This window comes from Cyprinodon tularosa, unplaced genomic scaffold (assembly GCF_016077235.1).
Source record: "Cyprinodon tularosa strain WSP-4 unplaced genomic scaffold, ASM1607723v1 ctg37, whole genome shotgun sequence".
Lineage (NCBI taxonomy): Eukaryota > Metazoa > Chordata > Actinopteri > Cyprinodontiformes > Cyprinodontidae > Cyprinodon > Cyprinodon tularosa.
In genome coordinates, this window is record NW_024039085.1 from 3,917,087 (window position 1) to 3,940,498 (window position 23,412).

At 35.8% G+C, this 23,412-nt stretch overlaps 1 protein-coding gene across 1 annotated transcript in view; it reads left to right on the plus strand.

Annotated features, from left to right (window-relative positions):
- LOC119790728 (collagen alpha-1(XIX) chain) overlaps positions 1-15,566 on the plus strand; it is a 178,731-nt gene extending 163,165 nt beyond the window's left edge. The window contains exons 49-52 of the mRNA XM_038296417.1: positions 188-254; positions 389-526; positions 8,198-8,275; positions 15,375-15,566. Coding sequence (XP_038152345.1) covers positions 188-254; positions 389-526; positions 8,198-8,275; positions 15,375-15,475 — 384 coding nt within the window. The 3' untranslated portion in view covers positions 15,476-15,566. The remainder of the gene's footprint in view (positions 1-187; positions 255-388; positions 527-8,197; positions 8,276-15,374) is intronic.
- The last annotated feature ends 7,846 nt before the right edge of the window (positions 15,567-23,412 follow it).

Sequence of the window (23,412 nt, forward strand, 5' to 3'; positions counted from 1 at the left end):
TTCAAAAAAGGGGAAAATCTATTTAATTGTCATGCCATGATAACTATAATCGGCACCGTGTGTCCTTTCCTGCATTTGACTGAGAATAAAGGTTTAGCTTGTGTTTTCTCCTAATTGGATTTTTTATTCCATCATGCCTGAGTTAAAACGCGTCAGAGAATTATTTTTTTATCCCCTCTTCACACAGGATGATCCCAGCTTTACAGAAGAACTCAAAATCTTTATCCAAAGTGAAGTAATAAGGATTTTTGAAGGTAAAAATAGTTTGACATTTAATATATTTGATGTGTTTTCATTCTTTTAACACCCCCTCTCTTTATGTCACCCTCCAAGTGTTTTACCTCTACAGTTTTTTTTTTTTTATATATATTAATTTCCTGTCTTGCAGAGAAAGTTTCTGGCGCTGCTATGCAACAGAAAACACCTGCTGGGATCTTAGCTTCACCCTTCCAAGGTCCTCCAGGACCACCTGGCAAGGATGGGTCACCTGGTCCACCAGGAGAGCCTGGGCCTCCGGGCCCTCAAGGTAGGAGCTCAAATCTTAAATGCTCGACTGCCAACTGCAGGGAATTAACCAGAAAATATAACACTAATGGTTTGAACTACATTTTGGGGTTTTAATTTACTAATTATTTATCAGGAGCTTCGCCTCCACCACTTTTCCACATTTTGTCATCTTACAGCCACCAAACCGTGGTGCCTTTGTTTGGCCTTGCTTTAGTAAACCAACACAAAGTAGTAAATAGTTATGAAGGGGTAAAACATCAGAATTAGTAAGAAGTCACATAATGCATAGTTTTCCGATTTTTATAAAGATCCAAAAAGAGGTAACACTTTTACGTTTACCCCTTCTACTCTTATCCCCCTCAATAAAATCCTTTTTTGCCCAATTCTCCTCTGAAATCACCTGTTTTCCACATAGTATCCACCTTTGTCCAGTCCTTAAGAGTGAATGAATCAATTTTTAAAATTCCCTCATTAGCATTTCATTCGGCTCCAAAGAAGCCTAGTAATAATCCATTCCTATTATTGAGGTGTGTTAGGAAAGGAATCCATCTGAATGTGTCAGGATAGCTGCTCTCGAGTACTGGACCTGAGTGGAGCTGCCAAGAGACCCATTGTAACTCATCCATACAACCCTGCAGCTCAGAGTGAAGATTCATTTGACAGGAGAGCTATTAGTTCTGCACTGAACAAATCGGATTTTTGGAAAAAGAAATAGCAACAAAAAAAAAAAGCCATTGCTAAATAAGAGGTCCAGTTTGCAGTTTCCCAAAAGATATATAGAGTAGATGGTAAACATGTGAAAGAAGAGAGAGTTTTGCCTACATGGAAAAATTAAAACTGAACATACCATTCATATGGAGAAAAGCAGTGGTTGCATCATCATGTTGTGTGTATTTATTTGGGGGGGGGGGGGTTGTAATCACAGGCAAGGAAGCTATTTAGAGATGATGGGAAGCTGAAATTCAAGATAATCTTAAAAGGAAACCTGTTCAAGGCTGCATCTTGGAAAAGAAGAGAAACCATGTAGCCAAAGCTAAAATGAAACCCTGTGGTTAGAATGGCAGTCAAAGGTCAGACTTATATCTTACCAATTTCAGAGATGCTCTCCAGTCCCCAGCCTTAGCCTGGGCCTATTTACAAGAAATAATGTGAGAAAATGTAATGCTTCGGATTTTACCAAGGTAAGTTAGTATTTGTTCTGGATGGTGAAGAAATATACTAGCCTCATGTCTAATTGTCATTTATTGAAATACCGTTTTACCTATAAAAAAAATTTAAAATGGATATGATTCCCTTTAGATTTACAATATTTGAACACTTAATGTTAGTTATCTATCTATCTATCTATCTATCTATCTATCTATCTATCTATCTATCTATCTATCTATCTATCTATCTATCTATCTATATGAAAATGCAAAGAAGTTCTTATTTCTAACATAATAAAATGTGTAAAGGTTTAAGATATAATAATGCTTTAAAGGACACTGTATATATATCCTGCCCAAGAGCTACGGTATAAGAATACAGTAAAATCTAGAGCAGCCAGCTGTATTCTTGCCTGGTCTATGTTGGAAAGAAGGAAGAGCTACCGTATAAAAATGCACCATCCTAAATCTCATAACAACAACTGACTCATGCATGTTTTTGTTATGAGAAGAGCTGATCTGAATTGCTGTAGATTGCTTGGAATGGGGTCAGGCTGACAGTTATACTGTGTATGGATTCATGAGTATTTTTCTCTTGCATAGACCCATATATCAATGCAGACTGAGGGGCGGGGAGCAGAGGAAAAGGCCAGGAGTGTGGTGCACTGCAGCTCTCTGGGAAATATGAAGACAAACGAAGAATTGGCTGTGAATAAGAGAAAGTGTTATCAGTGCGGACAGGAAAGAGCTCCATTATTGATACCTCACTCAAGGAGAGAGAGTTTCTGAAATACAAAAGGAGCGTAGTCAGGTTGGAAGGTGGACATTCATTATAAGACTAATCCTTACTCTCTGACTGCTCACACAACACTAATGGTTTGCTGGTCAGGCTTTCCACTTTAACATACTTAGATTTATATTGTGCCCGCAGTAGAACTATGGTATAGCTTTTAAAGAGGACTTTTTCATGTATTGGTGCACACCAAGGCTTTGTTGCACTGGCCTTTGTCTTTAAACTTTTGTATCTACCTCACATTGCTCAAGACCATTTACACATTAACTCAAAGCTATAACTTACAATGCTAGTTTCATTCATGAATAATGTATTGAATGTGCTGAAACCAGATATTTACATTCACTTATAAAAAAAGGACATATTGTTTTTCATTCTGATTTGCCAAAAAATATCAGAAAAATCTGAGTTTGCCCAGAATCTTTAAGAATGTTCTTAATATTCATAAGTTTACCTACTTAGTATTTGGTTAAACTGGTTTTTGAGCTATATAAACTGGGTCATAATGTTTGATTATACTTGCATGGGCTTCTTATAAGAGTTTGCTGGAATTTTGCTCCAGTCACTCTGACAAATCTTGTGCAACTTTTCCAACTTTGTAGGCTCTCCTGCTTGCACACACTTTTCCAGGATTTTTGATGGCCACTCCAAAATATTAATTTTTTCCTGCTTTTGTTCCTTTTTTTAATTTGGTTGTTTAATTAGTGTCATTATTTATTCATAAAACGTATTTCTGCTCAAGCTTTAACTTCCTGCCTACTGTCTTGTTCTTTTGCCTCAATAATCCCAGATAATTTTCTTTCCTCAAATACAATCTACAATCATACTGAAAAAATGAGAACATTATTGTAAAGTTAATTTACTTTAGTAACTCCAATCTTTAAGTGAAACTCATTATACAGATAAATTACACACACGCATGTTTTCAAGCCCTTATTTCTGTTAATTATGATGATTTCCACTTAGAGCTAATGAAAACATTACCTTTGAGATTAGAATATTACATCAGATTGTTTAAAAATTATTTTTTGGGGAGTTATGTTTAATTCATGCGCAAAGACTATTATCAGACGGTACTTTAAATCTGATGAATGAGGTTCATTAAAATGCATAGTCTGACTTGTTGAGTATGTTTATATAGAAAACATGATGCCACTGCCATCTTTCCCAGTTACAATAGTTTTCTAAGGCTTACGCAGATAATCAGAGTGGCCAAATACTTCAAATATAGTTTTATAAAAACACAACGTCTCCAAAAATAGGATATTTCTCTTTGTATGCAATTGCAAGCTATAGCCTGGATTTTTATGTTGCTTTGAAAATAATGGCTTCATCTCCACTAAGTGGCCTTTCAGCCCATGCCAGAACAGGATTTGTCTCTCTTTTGATAATGACATCCTCTTCTAGTACCTTTCTATCTTTACGAGCCTGTTTGTTTTTGCTGATATGCACATTTCAAACCAACACTATAGTCCCTTAGACACAAATATCATCTCCTTTCTGAACATCACAATAGCTTGGCATTCCCATGATGTTTATACTTGCATAAGTTAGTTTAAACAAATGTGGCACCTTTTTGCTGATTTATTTAGATTCCCAGATGATGCTGCTAAAAAAAAAAAACAGCATGTTTGAGGCGTTTTCATATATATCAACTCTGTTTGGCTCTGTTTAAGTTTAGTGGGGATTTTATTTTTATGCCAAATATATCATCATTTGGACTCTCCAAAATATGCTTCAAGCATAGTATGTAAACTTATGAATTTAAGAAACTAATGATAAATAATATTAAAAAATTTTTGTATTCCTTTCTCAGCTAAAACAGTTAACATTCAGCCTGATGTTTGATGTTTGTCTTTTTTAAATAGTGTTTTAAATATCTGGTTTTCCACTGTTTTCATGTAGTCAACCACTCCAATATAATGTTTGCCCTGTGTTAATGCCACAGGCATTACACGTCTTTGATTATGTTTGCCTGTTTTCTTGTTTTTTATGCCTTACAAGTGTGTTTTATAGGCTATTGACGATGCAGCTTTGGAATAAATATTTATTAAAAACCAAAGAAAAAAAGTTATTTTTCTTAATACAACAAGAATCCAAAAACTTCTTTTTTTTCTCTGTTAACTTGTGGATCCACTCAACTGGTTAGAGAGTTTGTGGTAATATTTCCTCATTATTTCTCGTCATCCTTCGCTGAAGACCATGCTCCTCTGGAATATCCAATTTGACTTCTTCCCTATTGTGGCAAAATGAATTGTTTATGGAGAAAAATTACCCTGTTGAAATCATTGTCTTTCTTTTATTCATTTTTTTCTTGTTTGTGGCATGATTGCACAAGGGATAAGGTCTCCAGCTGTCACACCATGACTTTGAATACACAAGCTTAAAAAGCAGCATTTCCTTTATTGTATTTTTGTGCTGTATCTTGGTAATTTTCTTTTGTTTTATTCTTTCTTTGTTTTTTAAGTAGCAATTGAAAAAACTCAGTGTAAGTGTAGGTCATTACATATTTAATTAACTCTTCATTTTATTTCTCTTTTTTTAGTTGCCTACATTTTTATCTTGTGATTTTAGTTTCTGTGTAGTTATTAATATTGACTGAAACAAATGTTTTTTTTCTTTATAATCAGTCAGTGCCTTCTGTTACTCTGTTTTTTTTTTTTTTTTTTAAGATAGATGTCTTATCTGCGTGAATTTAATGGAAAGGCTTAATGTAGAAAGTTTTGTTTTGTTTTTTTTATTTATCAAGGCATGCTGTTAGCATGAATTGATGGCTGTTGCTGTCGATGATGTTTATAGTGGTGCACATGAGGTGTAGAGCTGCAGCCTTATCAATCAACAATGGAACAGTATTAGATGGCCATATCTACTTTTTTTTTGTATTTTGTCCATTAGTGGCCCTGGAAACAATTTATTTTGGACCAAGCGCCCCATGTGTGACATTTTCGATTTCATCAGGTTGCAACAATTTGCCTTGGCACCCAAGCTTATTGCTTTGTGTGCCATTCAGTAAATTTTTTTCATTTTGCTTAAGGTACAGTGCACTTTTCTCCATGAACGTCTCCTGCCTGAATGAATGACCCCGGCCCTCTGAGTGTTGAAAGAAGTCTCATTACTGCGGCGATGTGTGGATAGACCCTCTTTCTTTTAGATTCCGTTTTGGAGCACTCATGAGCCTTTTCTTCCGAGATTTTCTCTGACATGTAAGCGTTGAAGCGTTTCCCCTCTGGGCCAGGCAGCAAGATGCTTGATACTCCTGTCAATGTTTCTGATGCACTCCATGCAACCACTGGTTGTGAGACTCCATTACTTTAAGTGCCTCATGGGGAAATATTGTTTTGGCCCCTTGCCTTTTTACTTGGTATGCTGCTGTTCTTTGCTGTAAGGACTCACCAGCTTTGCATGCAGAGAAAAGCTTTTAAAGGTTGATTGTGTGTATTTTGCTATAAACACCAACACTGCCTGGTCTGATTTGTTAATGTATGGGCTGTGTTTTTAATTTATTTTATTTTATTTACTAAGATTATTTTTGTTTTACATTTTCGTAGGCATGCAGCCTCCTTAATTTTGTTGGCAATTTCCAACTCCTTATGTCAATCTAAATGCCAGCTTTCAAACCATTTATTCTCACTTAGTAAAACGTAAATAAAAAAGGACTTGTGAAATGATGATTTTGTTATAGGAAGAGAGCTGTCCAAACCAAGTCTTTCACAGTAACAACATCCAAAAACCTTTTTCATCATTTTGAGGAATTTGTGAGGCACTCTTCTTTGCAAAATAGTTTCAATAAAGCTCAATTGTATAGGTTTTAAAATATTTAGTTAGTTAGAAAAAGTCGAAAGGAAGTCATATTTGAATGTCAAATCATTCTGGCTTAAACATGTATATAAACGTACTCTTTATCAGACTATATTGTCCCAAAATTTAGAACATTTCTTTAAAAATAAAAATCCTGTCTAAAAATCTGTGGGGGTATTTTTCATTATTTTATGCAGGTCAGTTAGTTATACGTCAGCTTGTACACCTACATTCGGCCAAATATATATATATAAATTTATTTATTTTATATCATATATTTTGTTTTTGTTATTTTGCTATTTATTTTTTAAACTTCGGAGATCAAACATCCATTCAATATAATACATGCTTTTACCGTAAAAATAACTTTCCTGAAAGCCTGTCAGCATTTCCTATTTAAATTTTTTTCTCAACAAAAAAAGCCAAAAAGCTCAAAATCAAAGACGGAAGCATTATTGCTGTAATATGTTAAATTTAGTTTAGTTTATTTTGCAAATCGATTAATCATTCGATTATTTTTCAATTAATCGATTAATAATTGGATAGCCAAGAGGATTGTTTTAATGAAATTAAACAAGGTGAAGCTAAAATGTTTCCAATTATGGAGGTCTGGATAGAGCAAATTTACAGATGAAAATGTTTTTTTTTTTACTTTAATGCAAAATACTTTTTTTTACAATTTAATATAATTCCTGCTCTATTTGTGTTGATGTGTCAGCAAAAGGCACGTTTTAGGGCTAATAGCTCACTAAATTATTTGACAATTATTTCAACAATCAATTAATCACGATTGATCCAGCCCTAATTTAGTTATTTATCAAAGTCATGCGATCTAGCTGCTGTATCTCTTATTATTATCCAGACCTGTTTTTAAATACATTACTGAGGCTGTTTTGCGTTTTTTTTCTTAACGTAACATCATCTACACCTAAGAGTGTTGCAGTTAGCTTGGCCTGTTGTGTGGTCCATTTCCTAATTGTACATTTTTAACATTCGCGAAACATTTCATTTCTATGTTTTACATTGTTTGCAGTCTCTTTTTTAAATATAAATCAACAAAAATCATTAATTTAATGAAATTTCATAATCAAAAAAGGAAATATAAGCTATTCTTGTGCTTTGGACAGTTTTTTTTGTAGTTTTCTTCGTCCTGTACCATGCGGCTCAGCGTTCATAGCAGCGAGTTCAACTTGGTTCATCAATGTAATTATTGCTCTGACTTTGCTGACTATGCTGCAGCTTTAGCTAAAATCGTTTTTTCTACTTTTTTCCACTGAATAAATGTATGCAACTTAAAGTTTTTCAAGCTGCTATGCTTTTAATGAATTGTTTTATTCGTTATCTTCATCAATTTTACCAATAAAAAAAAAAACATAAACATAACATAGAAGAACCATGGCTAATATTTTCATCAGCAACCATAACATTTTGTGTGTGTGTGTGTTTTGGTTTGTCTGTTTTTATTCACCCACTTGTCTCATGAGTTTAAATGCCTGAGGTGACCTACATATCTGATGCCTTGTTGAACTAATCCTTACTTTCTGCTGAGAGTCTTGAAAGATTTTCCTTTCCTTGTCCATTACACCTTTTAAGTAACCTGTAGATAGATTGTTTGATGATTCTTGTTTTGATAATATGTGAGCACATCTTTTAATATTTTAAAATATCAAATATTTTGGAGCTCTGAGCTGTGAGCGTCTACAGACTAAACTAATAACCCTTAGAAAAAGAGGGCCAAACATTTTGTACTGAAAGCACAGATAAAAATATAAAGATGTCTTTCTTCTTTGGCAGATATAAAGGTTGCAAAAATGTGTTGCCATGTGGACACTTTAACAAATTGTGGCATTGGTTTGAATTTGGCTAACTGTACTTTGCACTTTATACACAGGACACCACTCAGTTACTCTTATGTATTGGCTCACATAATGGTACGTCTCTGTGCCCTCAGGATACAGAGGTCAGAAAGGAGAGCGAGGACAGCTTGGCTTCGGTTTACCAGGAGATCCAGGACCCACAGGGCCACCAGGTGAGAAAACAAAAATAAAAGCATATTCATTTAAAAGATAAAATTTATAACAGTACTCTGCTTGTCCAGGAACCTCATATATTTTAGTAAGTCTTAACTATTTGTGTGAAAAAAACAACAAAAAACACTACAACTGTGACAAGAAGGATGTTGATGCTCCTACATACAGTGAACAAGATGATAAGGAAGGCAAAAACACTCAGTGCTTGAGAACTGCAGCAAGAGTGGCATTCTGGCATTGGCCAGTTTTTATACAACACCATTTATTACTGACTAAACAGGTAAAATAGGAATATTATGCAGGAAAACACTCACCCACTGCAAAGCATGATCCATTGCCAAATGTCTTGGCTTACCCATCCGACGCCTAGATTTTAGGTGTTCAATACCAACCATGCTGCTTTAGCATGCATTTGTGAAAGAATGGATTGCTTTAAGGAACTCTATGAATTATGGACTCCCTAAGATCACAGAAAGATGTTCTTAAATGTCGTAGTGTATAGAGAAAATCATCCAGTTGGTGTCGACAGCAGAACAGTTTTATGTCATCACTTATTTTCACTAGTACCCATAGGCGGATCTACTGGGGTGGCATGGGGTGGCAAATGCCACCCTAAATGACAGCCTTGCCACCCCTGCTGCCACCCCTGTTGGCGGTAGGGGTGGCGAGGCTTATAAATTATGGATCATTTGAGAATTACGTCCGCTAATTTCCAATGTCGGACTGCAGTGAATGCAGCACGAGATGACAAGAGAGCGACTGAGACTGATTGTTTTGAAAACCGAATGGGGCAAAGCGAGGGAGCCAGGGGTGATGGGGAGAGGAGAAACGGGATGAAACAGGTAAAAATTGATTAACTATCTATAGAGAAATTAAATCATAATGAAAGCACAATGTTGCTAGCATAGCTGCAATGCTGATTTTTGAGATGATAAAAATCAGGTTGCAGATCGTCATTTCTCTAACTATGATGTTAGTTAGGCCTGACGTCTCAGCCTCATAAAGACATATTTGCGGTCAACTATGACAGAAAAGAGACTGTTAAGTTTGGTTTTACTCAAATCAAAATGCACAAAGGCATTGGATCTAAATAAAGTTGTGAAGCGTTTTGCTGAGCAACATGGAAATCGCTGCATTCAGCTGTTATAGTCATGTTAACTTTATGTTTGCTCTCTGGTGAACCTTTACAGAGCCGTTACATTTTGTTTTGGCACCTGAGAAAATCTGATATTTCCTTTAATAAAACCAAAAGTGTTAAAAGTTAAAAATGTGATACTGGTGTAAATCCTGCTTAATATGAAGCAGTGTTGTTGTTTCTTTTTTTTTTTATATATAATATGAAACTATCCAGAAATGACCCGTATGAACCTACTCACAAGCAAAATGTATTTTTATGTTGCTTCTTTTCAGATTTGTGGAGATTTTGATGTAACATACAGAACCCGCCTTTTTGTTGATTTGTTGATACAGCAGTATGGAGGACCAACTCTGCCATATTTAAAAATAAATACAGAAATAAATAAATGCTTAATAAATAAATAGCCATACAATTATTTGCCACCAAAAATACAAACAACAAATAAATGTAAGTAGAAATTAAATTATCCAGCTAGTCATAAAGGTATATAACTCTTTTAATTGGCTTCTTTATTTCTTTGCCTTTTTAATATTTACCTTATTTATTTTTTTGTCATTTATTATCTTCAACTTCATTTTTTAATTACTTATTTTTTTAAGTATTTATTTATGTGCATGTTATCGTATTTTTGTCTGTTTTATTCTTCATTTGTATTTTTTTACCCTAGTTATTTCTTCGCCGCTATTTCTTTCTGCCTGTCCTTTTAACATTTCTGCCTGCCATTATAATATAATTTCTAATTACATTTATTTGTTGATTTTATTTTTGGTGGCAATTAATTGTATGCTTATTTATTTATTGAGCATTTATTTATTTCTGTATTTATTTTTAAATATGGCAGAGTTGGTCCTCCATATGCAGCTCTATCTACAGCATATTTACATGCATGAAATGTCCCTTTCATGTTGCCTTAACTGCTGTATGTCAAGTTACTGAGGAACAAATGGGGTAAATGTGTGTTCAGAGTAAACATTACATGGATGTCCAGTACCTTGTTTGGGTGCCTTGACCCATTTATTTCTACTGTGTAGTTCTGCTCACTTTAGTGCAGCTCAGTCCATAGATCTCTGATGGGAAACTTTTTCTTTCTATAGTTTCTTCTTGTGCAAATGCTGCAAAGCTGCCTCTCTGACAGTCAATCTCACACATCTGCGACTCAGCACCTGTGTCTTACCTTAATACCTTTCCTGTCATAAGGCCCCTCTAGAAGTAGTGTTATCATTCTTCTATCTCCTATTAATTGAGATCACATTGTACGATGTATTATTAATATGAACTGTTTCACATGAAACACCAAACTGTGATAACTGTGATTAAATTCAGTGTAAACAAATACCATATGTTGCCACCCCTAAAAAAATTCCTGCCCCCCTCTTGCCACCCCATAAATATTTTTCTAGATCCGCCCCTGCTAGTACCAAGTCAGAGCAAATAGCTTTGGGTCACTTTTTGGGGGGGTTTTTTGGCTTTCCATTAGTAACAGTAAGGTGGAGCAGTTAATATTTTTAGTGCCTGCTTGCTTGCAGCTGAGTTGGACTGAAATTTTGGACCATTTGGTTAGGGGATGTTCTACTTGTCCCAGCATGTTTTGGTAACTAATATCTTGAACTATTAAATCAGTTAAAGGGTACAAGTACTATTATAACAGGCTAGCATTAGATAGTATAAGCTTTAAATAGTGTTAGTTTAGCTTGTTAGCTTAGCTTCACATGTTTCTTAACTCGTATTTTCAATTCAAGTGAAGCACATTATACAGTCTGTAACACACACTGTTGTTTTCAAACCTTTTATGTTTGTTAATTGTGTTAATTACTATTTTCTGCCTACTGCCACATTGAATATGACTCTATATATCCCACTATGATAAAAAATAAAAATAATAAAAACAATTCTATACATATCACAGTACATAAATTAGATTTTGAAGTCATTTTTGGCTGGCTCTGCTGGGAAACTGATGAGGAATTGTCTCCTAGAAGGCAAATAATCCAGACCATTTAAATGCTGTTTAAACATAGAAATAGTTCACAGAGCACAAATGAAACCTTTTCAAATTAAATTAAAAAATTAAATTCATGATTAAATCCTATTAAATAACTATTGGTTTAAGTACCATGGAATATCTTGAAACGATGTTCAAAGAGGAAAACAAAATATCCTCCTTTCTTTGAATGCTCCCACAAAGTAAAAATGTTACAGAAGAAGACTAAACTTTAAGCTGTTTTGCAAACAAACATTGTACACTGCTTTAACCAGAGAGGAGATGATGACCCTTAATGTGATCATTTATCATTATTGAGCCTACGCAATTTAGAATTCGACTTTTCCATACGCCCAACATTATGCACTGCAATGGGATAAGCTAGAACTATAAGTAACCAAATGCACCATTAGCTACATCATGGTTTTATATGAAAGACAAAAACAGCCATTTGTAAAGTTTTACTCAGCCAAACCATCATCAAACCTTATAAATAATAAATGTTGGAATGTAAATCATGCTATTTAACTTTTCTTTCAAGCTTTGAGTTCTGATGTTACTCCAACCGCTATGTTATGGTAATTTAAGCACTAAAGTAAGTAAAAAGAAATGTGAAGAGCATTTTTCTAAGCTGCACCTTTTAGGTCAGAATGACCAGAAGTTGCATTGACAACTATTCTCCTCCACTTTCACTTTTTCCTACAGTTTCTCTTCTGTTGAAAGAAACTTAAGTGTATTAGACTTCTGTCAAAAGTCACACCTTTACTGTTTTCTTGGTCATCAAATGCTAAATTCATCTTGATGGCAAAAAATGCAGCACTCAGACAGCATTTTGTTTGTTAAACCCTCATGCTGCTTTAACAAAAGAAAAAATCCCCACCCCCAGGGAAGAGAAAACTCTGTAGTAATGGAAAATGGCATCTGAAACCTAAAATCCTACCGTTCTATCTTCCCAAGCAAAAAAGACCAATCCAGGATGTTGGCACATCTCCCCCGCTGGTTTGAGAAGTGGGATTACTTCTCTTACTTCAAGCCTGTGACAGCAGGACTTTATCACTGAACTTGAAGTCACTCATGCAATCTGTGCATAATGTGTGTGCAGGGGGAAAGGAAAGTTGGCTGCAGCTCTGCTGGAGAGGATAAATCACAGCTGTTGAAAGAAATCATCTCTAGAGGTGCTCGGTTATGGGAAGCACCTGCGGCATAACTGGTGGGGGTTAGACGTAAGCCGTAGCTAGATCTTGGTAAAAAATCAGAAAGTTCTTCAAACCGACTGATATGAATGCAGGTCCACAGGTTTCTTGGAGTGCCTGTTTTTTTTTTTTCTCCACACCTTTAGATTTACAAGTTCCCCTGTAGCCTACAGGAGAAGTTTCTATCTTCTAGCCAACATTTCTTCATGATGAAAGCTTTCCGGGATCCTTGGCATCTTTATAGAGCTGGTTCTCCTCAGAGTCCAAAGACAGGAATAAGTTACTTACTGGAGATTTACTTTGAGAACTAAAGCTGCTTGTGTTAGGCTGCAATATCAGTGCTTCTCAAGTAGAAAGGTTGACACTGGAGCAAAAACAATTACAATGCATGAGACTCAAAAATTATTTATTTAGCACTACTAGATGATCCATCTCAGTGTTTTGTTTTTTTCTTTACCTTACATCTAAAAGTAAAACACTTGTCTGTACTTACTCATTATTAGTGTTAACATCCCCTGAGCACACAAACCCAACAAACACCTCCGTCCTCTTACAGTCTGTGTTAACAGTTACCAAGGCACTTTGTTTGTTTGAGGAGTTAAGCAGCAGACAGCTATGGCAGTGATGGAAGGGGCAAGCTGTGTTATCACAGTGCAGTAAAGGCCAAGCAGGTCTCTTTGTTCGAAGTGAGCAGCCTTTGTTGGGCTGTCTCAGCTCTGAGTGATGTAATGGACAGTCTTCTGGGACGACCGAAGCCGAGGATTTTTTTTTTTTTATGGGCTTATCGAGATCTTTTTAAAAGACAGTGTTAATGCCGGCCACTGTGTTTGATGACCAGAATATAAACAGTGGCGACCGTAAATGAGAAGTCGTCTGTTCTGCGGCTTCAACAAGCTGTTCGAGATGGGATAATGTCCCAGATGCCATAATCACCTCGGTGCATAAGAGTGCAGAGAAACATTTGTTCTCCTTTTCATTCTCATTAGAGCAGCTGAGGAATTCATTTATTGTAATTGAGATATCCTTCAGTATTAATACGTGTCTAAAACAGATTTGGTGAACATGTGCAAAATCACTTTTGAACAGAATGTTTTACCAGTACATTCCCAAACACTACCCCAATAAAACTTACCTCTACTTTAAAAATACAAAAAAGTACATTTTAAACCATGCTTATCATACAATGCAGTCATTGTTTGATTGCCCCCAAGTCAAGTTTTTTGTTTTTTACATAAAAGGTTTAACATACTGTAAATGCGCTGCATCTGAATGATTTAGACTAATTATTTGATTCAATACCAAACCTCAACAGTTATGTGTACATACAATATAACAAACAATATAACATATTGACAGTTACTATGTGCCAATCAGGGTCTTTTTTCATTCCCGTATTGATCTGAGTCATTTAAGAACAGGACTTTCCAAATACCAAGAGACAGTCCAATACCCTATGACTAATGAAATCGATTCCATGTTTATTCTTGATAACCCAGGAGCTTTCATTGCAGTTAAATATCACGCTACTTTTATTGTCCTGCAGTCTTTTCTTTCATCCATGCAGGCTTCCTTTGTTCCTTTCAGAGTTTATTTTGTTTCCATGGTTCCCTCTATAATTCCTCCCTTACTTCATTTGTTCTTTGGATTATTCTTTCCATTTCTTTTTCCTTGTTTGTTCATTTTTCTATCATTCAGTTCTTTTTTGTTACTCTTCTTCTTTCATCCTTCATTTGTTTCTTTTATACTGTATGTTTGTCACTTCCACTATTTTATCTTTTTTTGCCTCAGTCCTTCTTCAGTTAGATATTCAGGTCGTCTTTCTAGCCTTCATTCCTTGCTTTCATCCTGCTTTACTTATTTTCTTCCTTCCTATTTCTATTTCTTCTGTTTCTACAGCTTTGTTTCATCTTTATTTGATCCCTCCTTCTGTCCTTGGATACTTTTGCTGTCCCTTTATTTTCCTTCTACCCCTCCTTTTCTTTTTCATTCATTTCCTCATAACAAAAATTCTTATTGTCTTTTTTGTGGTTATTAACGACTTAATTAAAATGCTTTCCAAAAGCTAGAAACAAAATTATTATCCTATAATTAAAATCTAGTTCTATAGTGTTTTGTCGTTACTGTGTAAACAGAGGAATGTATTATCAATTTGGGAAGTTATTGGATCTTGACTTCTTGGTCAGATTAAATACTGTTTATATTGAATTAATGTAGGTTTTTGCACCTATTAAATATTCTGTTACCCTAAGGCTCATAGCAGGAGAAGTGGTTTACTATTATTAAGTTTTTTGCTATGAATATAAACAATACTGATACTTACTGGGGGGGTAATATAGTAAACTATAATTTACTATAATCTGCATTAATGAAAGCGGTTTGTGTCCTATTAGTTCAAGCCCCTGAAATAGAACCAAAAGTGGCCTAAGTCCCGGGGTCCTCATCCTCCTAAATCTGACGCTGTAAAGACATGTGACAATGACATAAAATCATACTTGTCTTTGTGGCTTGGAGGCTAAGTCAGTTTTCCTGATATTTAGTTGCTTTTTCAGAAGCGCCTGATCTGTATTTGTGGCATGTTGGGGGCGAGCTGAGACCTTGCCTGTCAAGTGCTTTATGGATTTATGCCCTCTTACTGCACAATCAAATCCTTAGAAATGCTCTGCTTACAGCTTGCCAGATGGAGCAATGTCCTTCTGGCTTTGGTTTTTCCATGGGGTTAGGTAGGTACCGTTGTGTGAAGGAAACTGTGCAGCCTATTTCACTAATTAACTCCACTCTTTCTGAAGGCCCACCTGGGATCACCTCAAGAGGCCCTCCTGGCTCTCCGGGCCCTCGTGGACCTCCTGGGACATGTGACCCCAACGACTGCATTCTTCCTCCCTTGTAAGCAGAGAGCAGAGTGCCATGGCGTTTGGTCCGCTACACGGGTGGTTGTCATCCAGAATTTCTAAGCTGTGGCCAGAGGCCAAAAAAAAAAAGAACAGGATGACCTTGCTGTGTCTGACAGCTTCTTCACCTCTGCTTTATCGACCAGACTCAAAACTGACCTCTTCTGTTGTTCACTTCACAATAGCATTTGGGTGCTGTGGGCTTTGTTCTTTTTATTCTGGGTTTGCTGTTTTGTTTTGAATGCAGCTGAAAACCATCTGCAGTGCTTTATTTGATGTATTTTCCCTTGTCTTTCAAACTCCTATTGTGATGAAATGCATTCCTTATCGACTATTTTGTTTTGTTTTGAGACGTCAGAATAACTTTGTTTCGTCAGGTTCATCGTTGTTGGATTGACCTCAAGAATTATTTGTTTGCCTTTTTAACAGGATTGTTGACGCACTCTGTTATTACTCAGATAAGCTGGCTGTAGGTCCATCTCATGTTTAGCTCTGTTTGTGGAAAAATGAGAGCGATAGAAATAAACTAAGTGAGCATACTTATATTTCATGCAGGTGTTCATACAATAACTTATGTAACCAAAGTGCAGCCGATGCATCTGATTTGGAAATTATTTATTTAAAGTGTGCTCCATAAGAATGTATTTAAAAGATGGTACTAGTCAGCTAAGAATGTAGCATGAAAAATGTCCTTTTATTTAGTTATATTATGAGGACATTAAGTAACACATATGTAGGTGCTATTAAGTTTTGATGTTTCTGTTTACTTTCGATGATGACGTGAGACGTTCTTGTTCAACTGTCTTCCCATTTTTTATAATGTAACTCACGCATCAGTACTGAGCACTTATTAGATTGCCAAAGCATTTTGTGTTTCTTATTTTTTTTACTTATAAACATCCTGACTGCCATTTTTTATTTAGTTTTCTATGGGTAAATAATTAAGGAATAGCTCATTTTAATATATGAATAAATTATTAGGGGTTTTTGAAATCTTTAAGCTATAGTAGAAGGATGTCATGTCTCCATTGGTTGGTTGTAAAATTAAATAAATCCTCAGAGTCGTTGAAGGTATAGTGGAGGATTTCACTAAGCCAGAATCAGCAGAATGATTGGCAATTAGTAGTGTTGCGCCGATACCATTTTTTGGCCCCAATACCTGGCTGTGCAGTAGCGGCCGATACCGATAGCATGCCATCTGTTTGAAATTGATATGTGTGTGTATATCTGAAGAACTGCATACTACTGGCATGTACAATAATTGCCATCATGGCTTTGTCAAGCTGCTGCCTACCTTTGTGAAGCAGGAAAATGACTAATACAAAGTGAATCCAGCAGAACTTTTTATTGCCTACCTGGAATGGGTGACAATAGTTGAATAAACTTTTGGCTTTCAAAATGGTATCAGTGCCCTATTTGTTGGTACTCGCTGATACCGATACGATTGGTGGTAGTGCAGTAACTGGGCCCTGTTCAATACTGGTATCAGTATCGGTGTAACATTATTAGGAGGACCACTTATTTAGATGATCCACCCAGAAAAAGAACATTCTCCACTTTACCTTTAAGACTGTAGCTTTATGAGCCACTTTACACAATATCACGACTATATTACGAGGAAATTTTTTGGTATGAAAATTGTAGCTTCTTTTAAAAAGATCCTAAAGTGTAAGAAGGTCCTGTCTGTATCTGATGTATTTTACTGGCTAAACAAAGATTAGTGAAAACCATAGCACACAGACCCAGTTTGGGCAGTCCCACGTTCTGCTTAAGACCACAACTGCAGCAAATTTCTTTTTTTAGCCATGATTTTCTTTTTCATTAAACTTCAAATGCCATTCAAAAAAAAAAAAAAACTACTGAGAGATAAGTTTCAAAACTAGAAATATGAGCTGCAAATGTTTTGAAGAATGTTAAACCGACATCTTTATTCTGGATATTATCTACATTCTCCCCACCTGCTGGCCCAGTAAAGGCATCAGTGTTTTGAATTGGAATCTCAGAGACAGTGTAAAGGCAGGATTTTTCTTTCTTTGTTTTGTTCAAAAAAGAGAAAAAATATCAATTTAAAAACATCCAGAGTAGTTTCCCTGACATCACACAGCTGAAAAATGTTTGTATTCCTGCAATGCCATTGAAAATTGGCAGAAAATAAGCAGTCTCCCTTTTCACAAGAAAAGAAGCTATGATGTCAGTTTTCATAGCCAAACATCTTCACTGTCCTTACGCTGATGTTGCATCGATGAGAGCTGCCTGCCAGCTGTATCGCTGCAGACGATCAGCAGGTCACGAGTCTGCCAATAAATTTTATAAAGACTTAAAATAAAAATGTGCTGTTGTTGATGCTGGTGGAAAAATCCCAGTATGAAATAAAATCCAGAAGATTACTCCATTGTTGGCAGACTTATAGTGGACTGATGGGCTGCAGCTGCTCAGGTGGATGAATACAGCCTGCAGCTTATCAGGATCCTTTCACAAAAACAGAACTTGTGTCTGTAAGAAAAAAAACTTAACAACAATAACTGGCTATATTTGCTCAGGGTTGTTTAATTTGTAGAACTCAACTGAAACAGGTGTTTTGATTAGCAGATAGCCCCCAGCCTTGCTAAGGATTCTTTTATTTTTTTAAAGACAAAATCTCCCAATAATCCATCTTAGCTCTGATTCCTCTTTCAGAAAAGAATGTATTTTAAAATAATAAATATTTCTAATGAATGTAACATAATTTCATTTACCTTTTTTTCTGTATATACATTTGTTTAGCTTTTTTTTTATTTCTCCTAATTCTGATGGAGCTTAAAAAGGGACCTGACTACATAACTTAACAAAGCTGGCTGTCACTGTAATAACAAACCAAGGTTGTTAATTATAGTTTCTGCAAAATATAAAGAAATGGATGCATCTGAGTATATTTTTAACATATATGCTGTTTACATGGTGTCATGAATGATGATTTCTCTGACTTGTGTGCATTTTTCCACATGTCATCCTCACAAAGGAAATCGGACTACCACACCAAAGCTAACAGACTTTTTTTTTTTTTTTCTGGGGTTTGGTTTGAATGAAATGTTTTAGTTTTAAATGTACTTGAACTGTCTGAGCTGCTTCATACTCCACATCCAGGTTTCCCAGTTACTAACCAGCACTGTGTGTCACTCTGAATTCTCTGGCCTTTGGCAGCTTTGATGCTTTTCAGCTTGATGTATTTATATTAATTTGAATGCTTACGACTCTTTTTTTATTTCTTCATGAAGTTAATGGTACACAAAAATGCAACACTAATTAATGGAAACTGTTTTGATTATCTGCAAAAACCCTTTTTCATTTGACCCCTTATTTAATTTGTATCCCATTAACAAAGATTTAGGTCACTACTTTGCTTGTTTTACCTAAAACAATTATATAGCCAATATGCAACATTTACAAGTAAGTAGTAGATGGTAAAACTGCTATAAGTAATCTTTTATTTTCTGCTTTATTTAAATACAGGTTTGATCTAAAGGTCTGAATGTTTTTGTTTAACTATTCATTTTTAACATGGTCATTGTTTGTTCCAACTGTGGTTTACATCTCTCTGATTCATTTTCTGTTTGCTTTGTCTTTTTCAAGTCGAAAATCGTAGGCATTGTGCTTTCCTTATATAATCACAGATTACTCAAATGCTGCAGAACAATTATTTTTTCATGATGCCAGGTTGGTTATATCAGTGTGTGAGAGTCTAATTTTAGAAATCAATGTATGTAGCTGACTTTATTTGTGATCAGAAGGAGCCCCCTGCTGGACATATTTGGATTCCCTCATCCTTTTAATCTATAAGAGATAACTACCTTTTGCTTATTGGGCACTTGAATTTCCTTCTCCTCCACCTATTCTGCCCTTTCATCTTTATAATTTCCATATGAATCTATGGGCTCCCACCAGAGACAATTATACTGATCTTGATGAGATTCAGATCAGACAGCGGCAACAGATTAATGTCATCTAAATGTTTCGTTTTTTTTCTGCTGTGCTGCAGAGAGCAACTCCTACTGACTATTAGATTTAGCTTGAATTGTTATTAATATGCACCAATTTGCTACTTTCATTTATCCAAACAGTGTGATAAGAGGAGAGGATGTTAATGTCACAGCTCACTTGTCTACAAATTCAAGCTATTATCCATCACTCCAAGATAGGCTCAATTTAATTGAAGTGAAAAACATCTAATGAGGCGAAATCAAGGGGGAGGCTTGCTCTAAAAATGTATTTAAACAAAAACTTGTTAGTAAACGTAAAATTCACTCAAGACAATGAAGCAAACCTGTCCAGGCATTACATTATTTCTGGTCAGACACAGTAATGTAAGCTGATCCAGTTGCCACGTGTAATCTAATCTTGTGAGCTTGTAATGAGGGGAAATATGGATCAGCCTCACAGCAAGGACCCTCAAGATTAAAAGCGCCTTCCAGCTGCTTTCACAGAAACGTCTCTTTAGTCCTGCATAAGCTCTTGTCATGCTGGGTGACTTTAACGTTTGGGTTTTTGTTTTTTTGGGGGAAGTTTTTGTTTGGTTGAATAACTACCTCATTCTTGGTTTGCCGCATATCTACATATTCAGGATAAAATGCTGAATTGTTGCCTTGGAAAAATGAGTAAAACCTGATGTGTTTATGCAAGAAACCTTTATTGTATGTTCATATGATTTTTGGTCCCTGACAAAAAAAAAAAAGTTGTTGTGGTTACCAGGCATCAGAGGTTGTATTACTCCTTACTTTTCAGGATCTTTTATTTACTCCTTTTAATGCCATCTGCCTTTCTGTGTGCAATAAATGTTCTCAAGTGCTTTATTTCTTGTGATGGGTTTTATTTTCTGCACTACAGACAAAATTTTTTATTAATATGCTTTTGTTCCCTACGTTTAGGCATTTTGGGCTCTTCAGTAAGTCTTCTTCTGTGGTTTCCTTACATTTTGAATTTGTCTAGGGTTTTGCTGTTTTGTATATTAAGTAAATGTATGTGATATATTTGATAATATTATCTACCCTACTTTGCATTATTTTAGATACAGACATTTCTCCAAAGCTTATTTCAACACTGCATAACTCTACATCAACAATACAATTTAAAACTGTCATACTATTGACAGCATAAACGTATCGCAATACGATACCTATTTTAAGGGGAATAAAAATCTAAAACTCTTGAAACAATGAAAGTATATAAATCGCTTTCCTACTGAATTTTAAACCAAGTAAGCAATTTTAACAAAAAAGCTCACTTGGAGTTTCAGCCACTAAAAGCAGGAATATTACCATATATGTTGAACAATTTAACTGTAATGGAACCCTCCACAATCCCCCTTCAGTTACCATTAAGTTGATTTTTCTTTTCTTTTTTTATTTATTAAAAAAAAAAACCCTATTAATGGATTTATGGTAAATATATATGTGTAACACAGGAAATAAAAGTTCCAGTATGCATTTTTACTGCAAAGACCATTTGGAAGAAAACAGCTGAAGAACAAAAACCGTCAGTCACTTGGAAATACGTTCGACCCCTCATTAATAAAATACCTGAAAACCTTTATATAAAGGAAAGAACCATTTAAACCAAAGGGAATAAAACAAAACAGCTTAAGCTGAGCTGAATGTTTCATAGAACATTGACCTTCTGTTTTGATAAAGCTTATAGTTAAAGCTACAGTGTGTAATAATTACAGGGATATACAGTCAGAAATGTAATATATTATACATAACTATGTTATTTATCATCATCTACGAGCTCAGCCTCTTAACCTTAATATTTGCGTTGCCTTAGAATTCGTTATTTATAATTACATAGGAGCGGGTCTCGCAGCCATGGAGACAGACATCTTTGCGCTACGGCAGCACAGAGCCAACAAACTAGCGATTGCGAGATCGCCCATTACGCTCGAAAGTAACTACGGCAAGTTGAGAGAGATGAACTGAGACGGTACTGAACAATAGATACTAAATACTACTATAGATACTAATAAATACTATCTGTAAAATTATCTATGTAAACAAACCTCATCACTTGAGAAGGTAGGTGATTCCGACGTCGTGGAAGACATTTTGTTGTCTGTACTGTTGGGGGGGAGAAGCGGTGGGGGGGAGATGTTCATGTTGCTGCGGTCTGCAGTCTGAACGTTAGATGTCGCTGAAAATTACACACTGTAGCTTTAAGAGTGGCTCAGGTTATCCTGAGCTATCTCTATGGTTATGCTGCTATAGGCTTAGACTTCTGGAGGACATAGGTACTTTCATTTCATCATTCTGCTTCATTCTATCTCTATTCTCCCACTCTGCAAAATCTATTAGTTTGATCTCTTACATTCTCTCTCTGCTTTTTCTCATAGTAGCTTCGCCTCATCTTGTCCTGTTTGGCTGTGACAGCACCCTGGAGAGAAATATCAGCTGTGCTGCTGCCATCAACATATTTGTTTATAGATTTTGGAGATCAGCCTGTTTTTCCAGTGTAGTCTCATTTCTCTGACTGCGACTGGTTGGATGTGCTCTCTTCATCCTCTGACATGGGGGTTGGCTCAGAGCTCGTCTGCCTGGCTGTGTGTTTCCTGGACAGGGCCACCTTTTACAGTTGCTTTTTGTATCTCTGCTTCTGTCTCCTTGAACCCCAGTCAGCCTCGGCAGATGGCCGCTCACACTGAGCCTGGTTCTGCTGGAGGTTTCTTCCCGTTAAAAGGGAGTTTTTTCTCTCCACTGTCGCTACAATCATGCTTAGTGTGAGGGATTGCCTTCGAGTCAATGCAATCAACTGGTTTTCCTTAGATAGAAAATGTTGTATACATTTGACTTTATGATCTGGTGAACTGTAAAGTGCCTTGAGGTGACGTATGGTGAATTGGCACTATATAAATAAACTGAATTGAATATCTGCCAACACCAAGAGGGCATACAGTTCATCACCATTCATGACCTCATCTGTATATAAAGCCCATGCATATGAAGAACCTGCTGTGAGTAAAGTCTTTCCCTTAGCTGTTGCACTGTTGTTCAGAAAGTGGAAACAGGACTCTGTGGATCTATCTCCAAATCAACTTTGAGAAAACCAAACAGCCGGTGGTGGATTTCCTCTTTAAACTTGTCCCCTGCAAACATCCAAGGACCTGGTAGTGAAATAGTCTATACTTCTATGTACCGTGGTGCTCAAGGAAAGTTACAGTAGTCTGTTACGCTTGTCTTTAAATCCAAGCATGCTATTTCCAATGATGGTACACTGTTTTAAAATCAGTCACTGGGTAGTCTATTAATCCTGTTTTCTGGTTTTATATTGTTACCTTTGTGTGAACCTGCCTGCTTCTATCCGTCTATCACCGCTGCTGGTACAGCTGGAGATTTTTGTAAAGAAACAATAAAGCATATTTGAAGGATCAGTAAATAAGGATATATCCTCCTTAAGACTGGGATCTTGCTCACATCTATTGTATGAAGTCAACTGAAAGCATAAAGCCATAAAATAATATAACTGATATCAATGTGGAATGGGAAAACATCTCGCTGTATAGCTCACAGCTTTAGGCGAAGGTTATTGTCAACAAAAAACCCACAAGAACTTAGACAAATAAGATAAATTACAATGGACACACACTCGTTTAGTGCTGCATTAAAGCCTAAATTACACTTATTTAGATGAAACTGGAGGAAACTGGAGTAGAGTACGGTAGATAAAACATCAAACCAAAGCTGTTCTTCCTAAACTTAAAATGATCTTTGTGAAGTAGGTCTATAGATTGATGGAGATTCTGTAGAATGTAATAAAGCCAGCTTTAAGTAAAGCATAATTTCTTTGCCTTAAAATAAAAATATTGTCAACAACACATTTATGATCATTCCAGGAACTTGTAATTAAAATTTAGTTTATTTTAAATATATATTGAGATTCCTATAAAGAAATAAATATCGGTGGGCCACCTCAA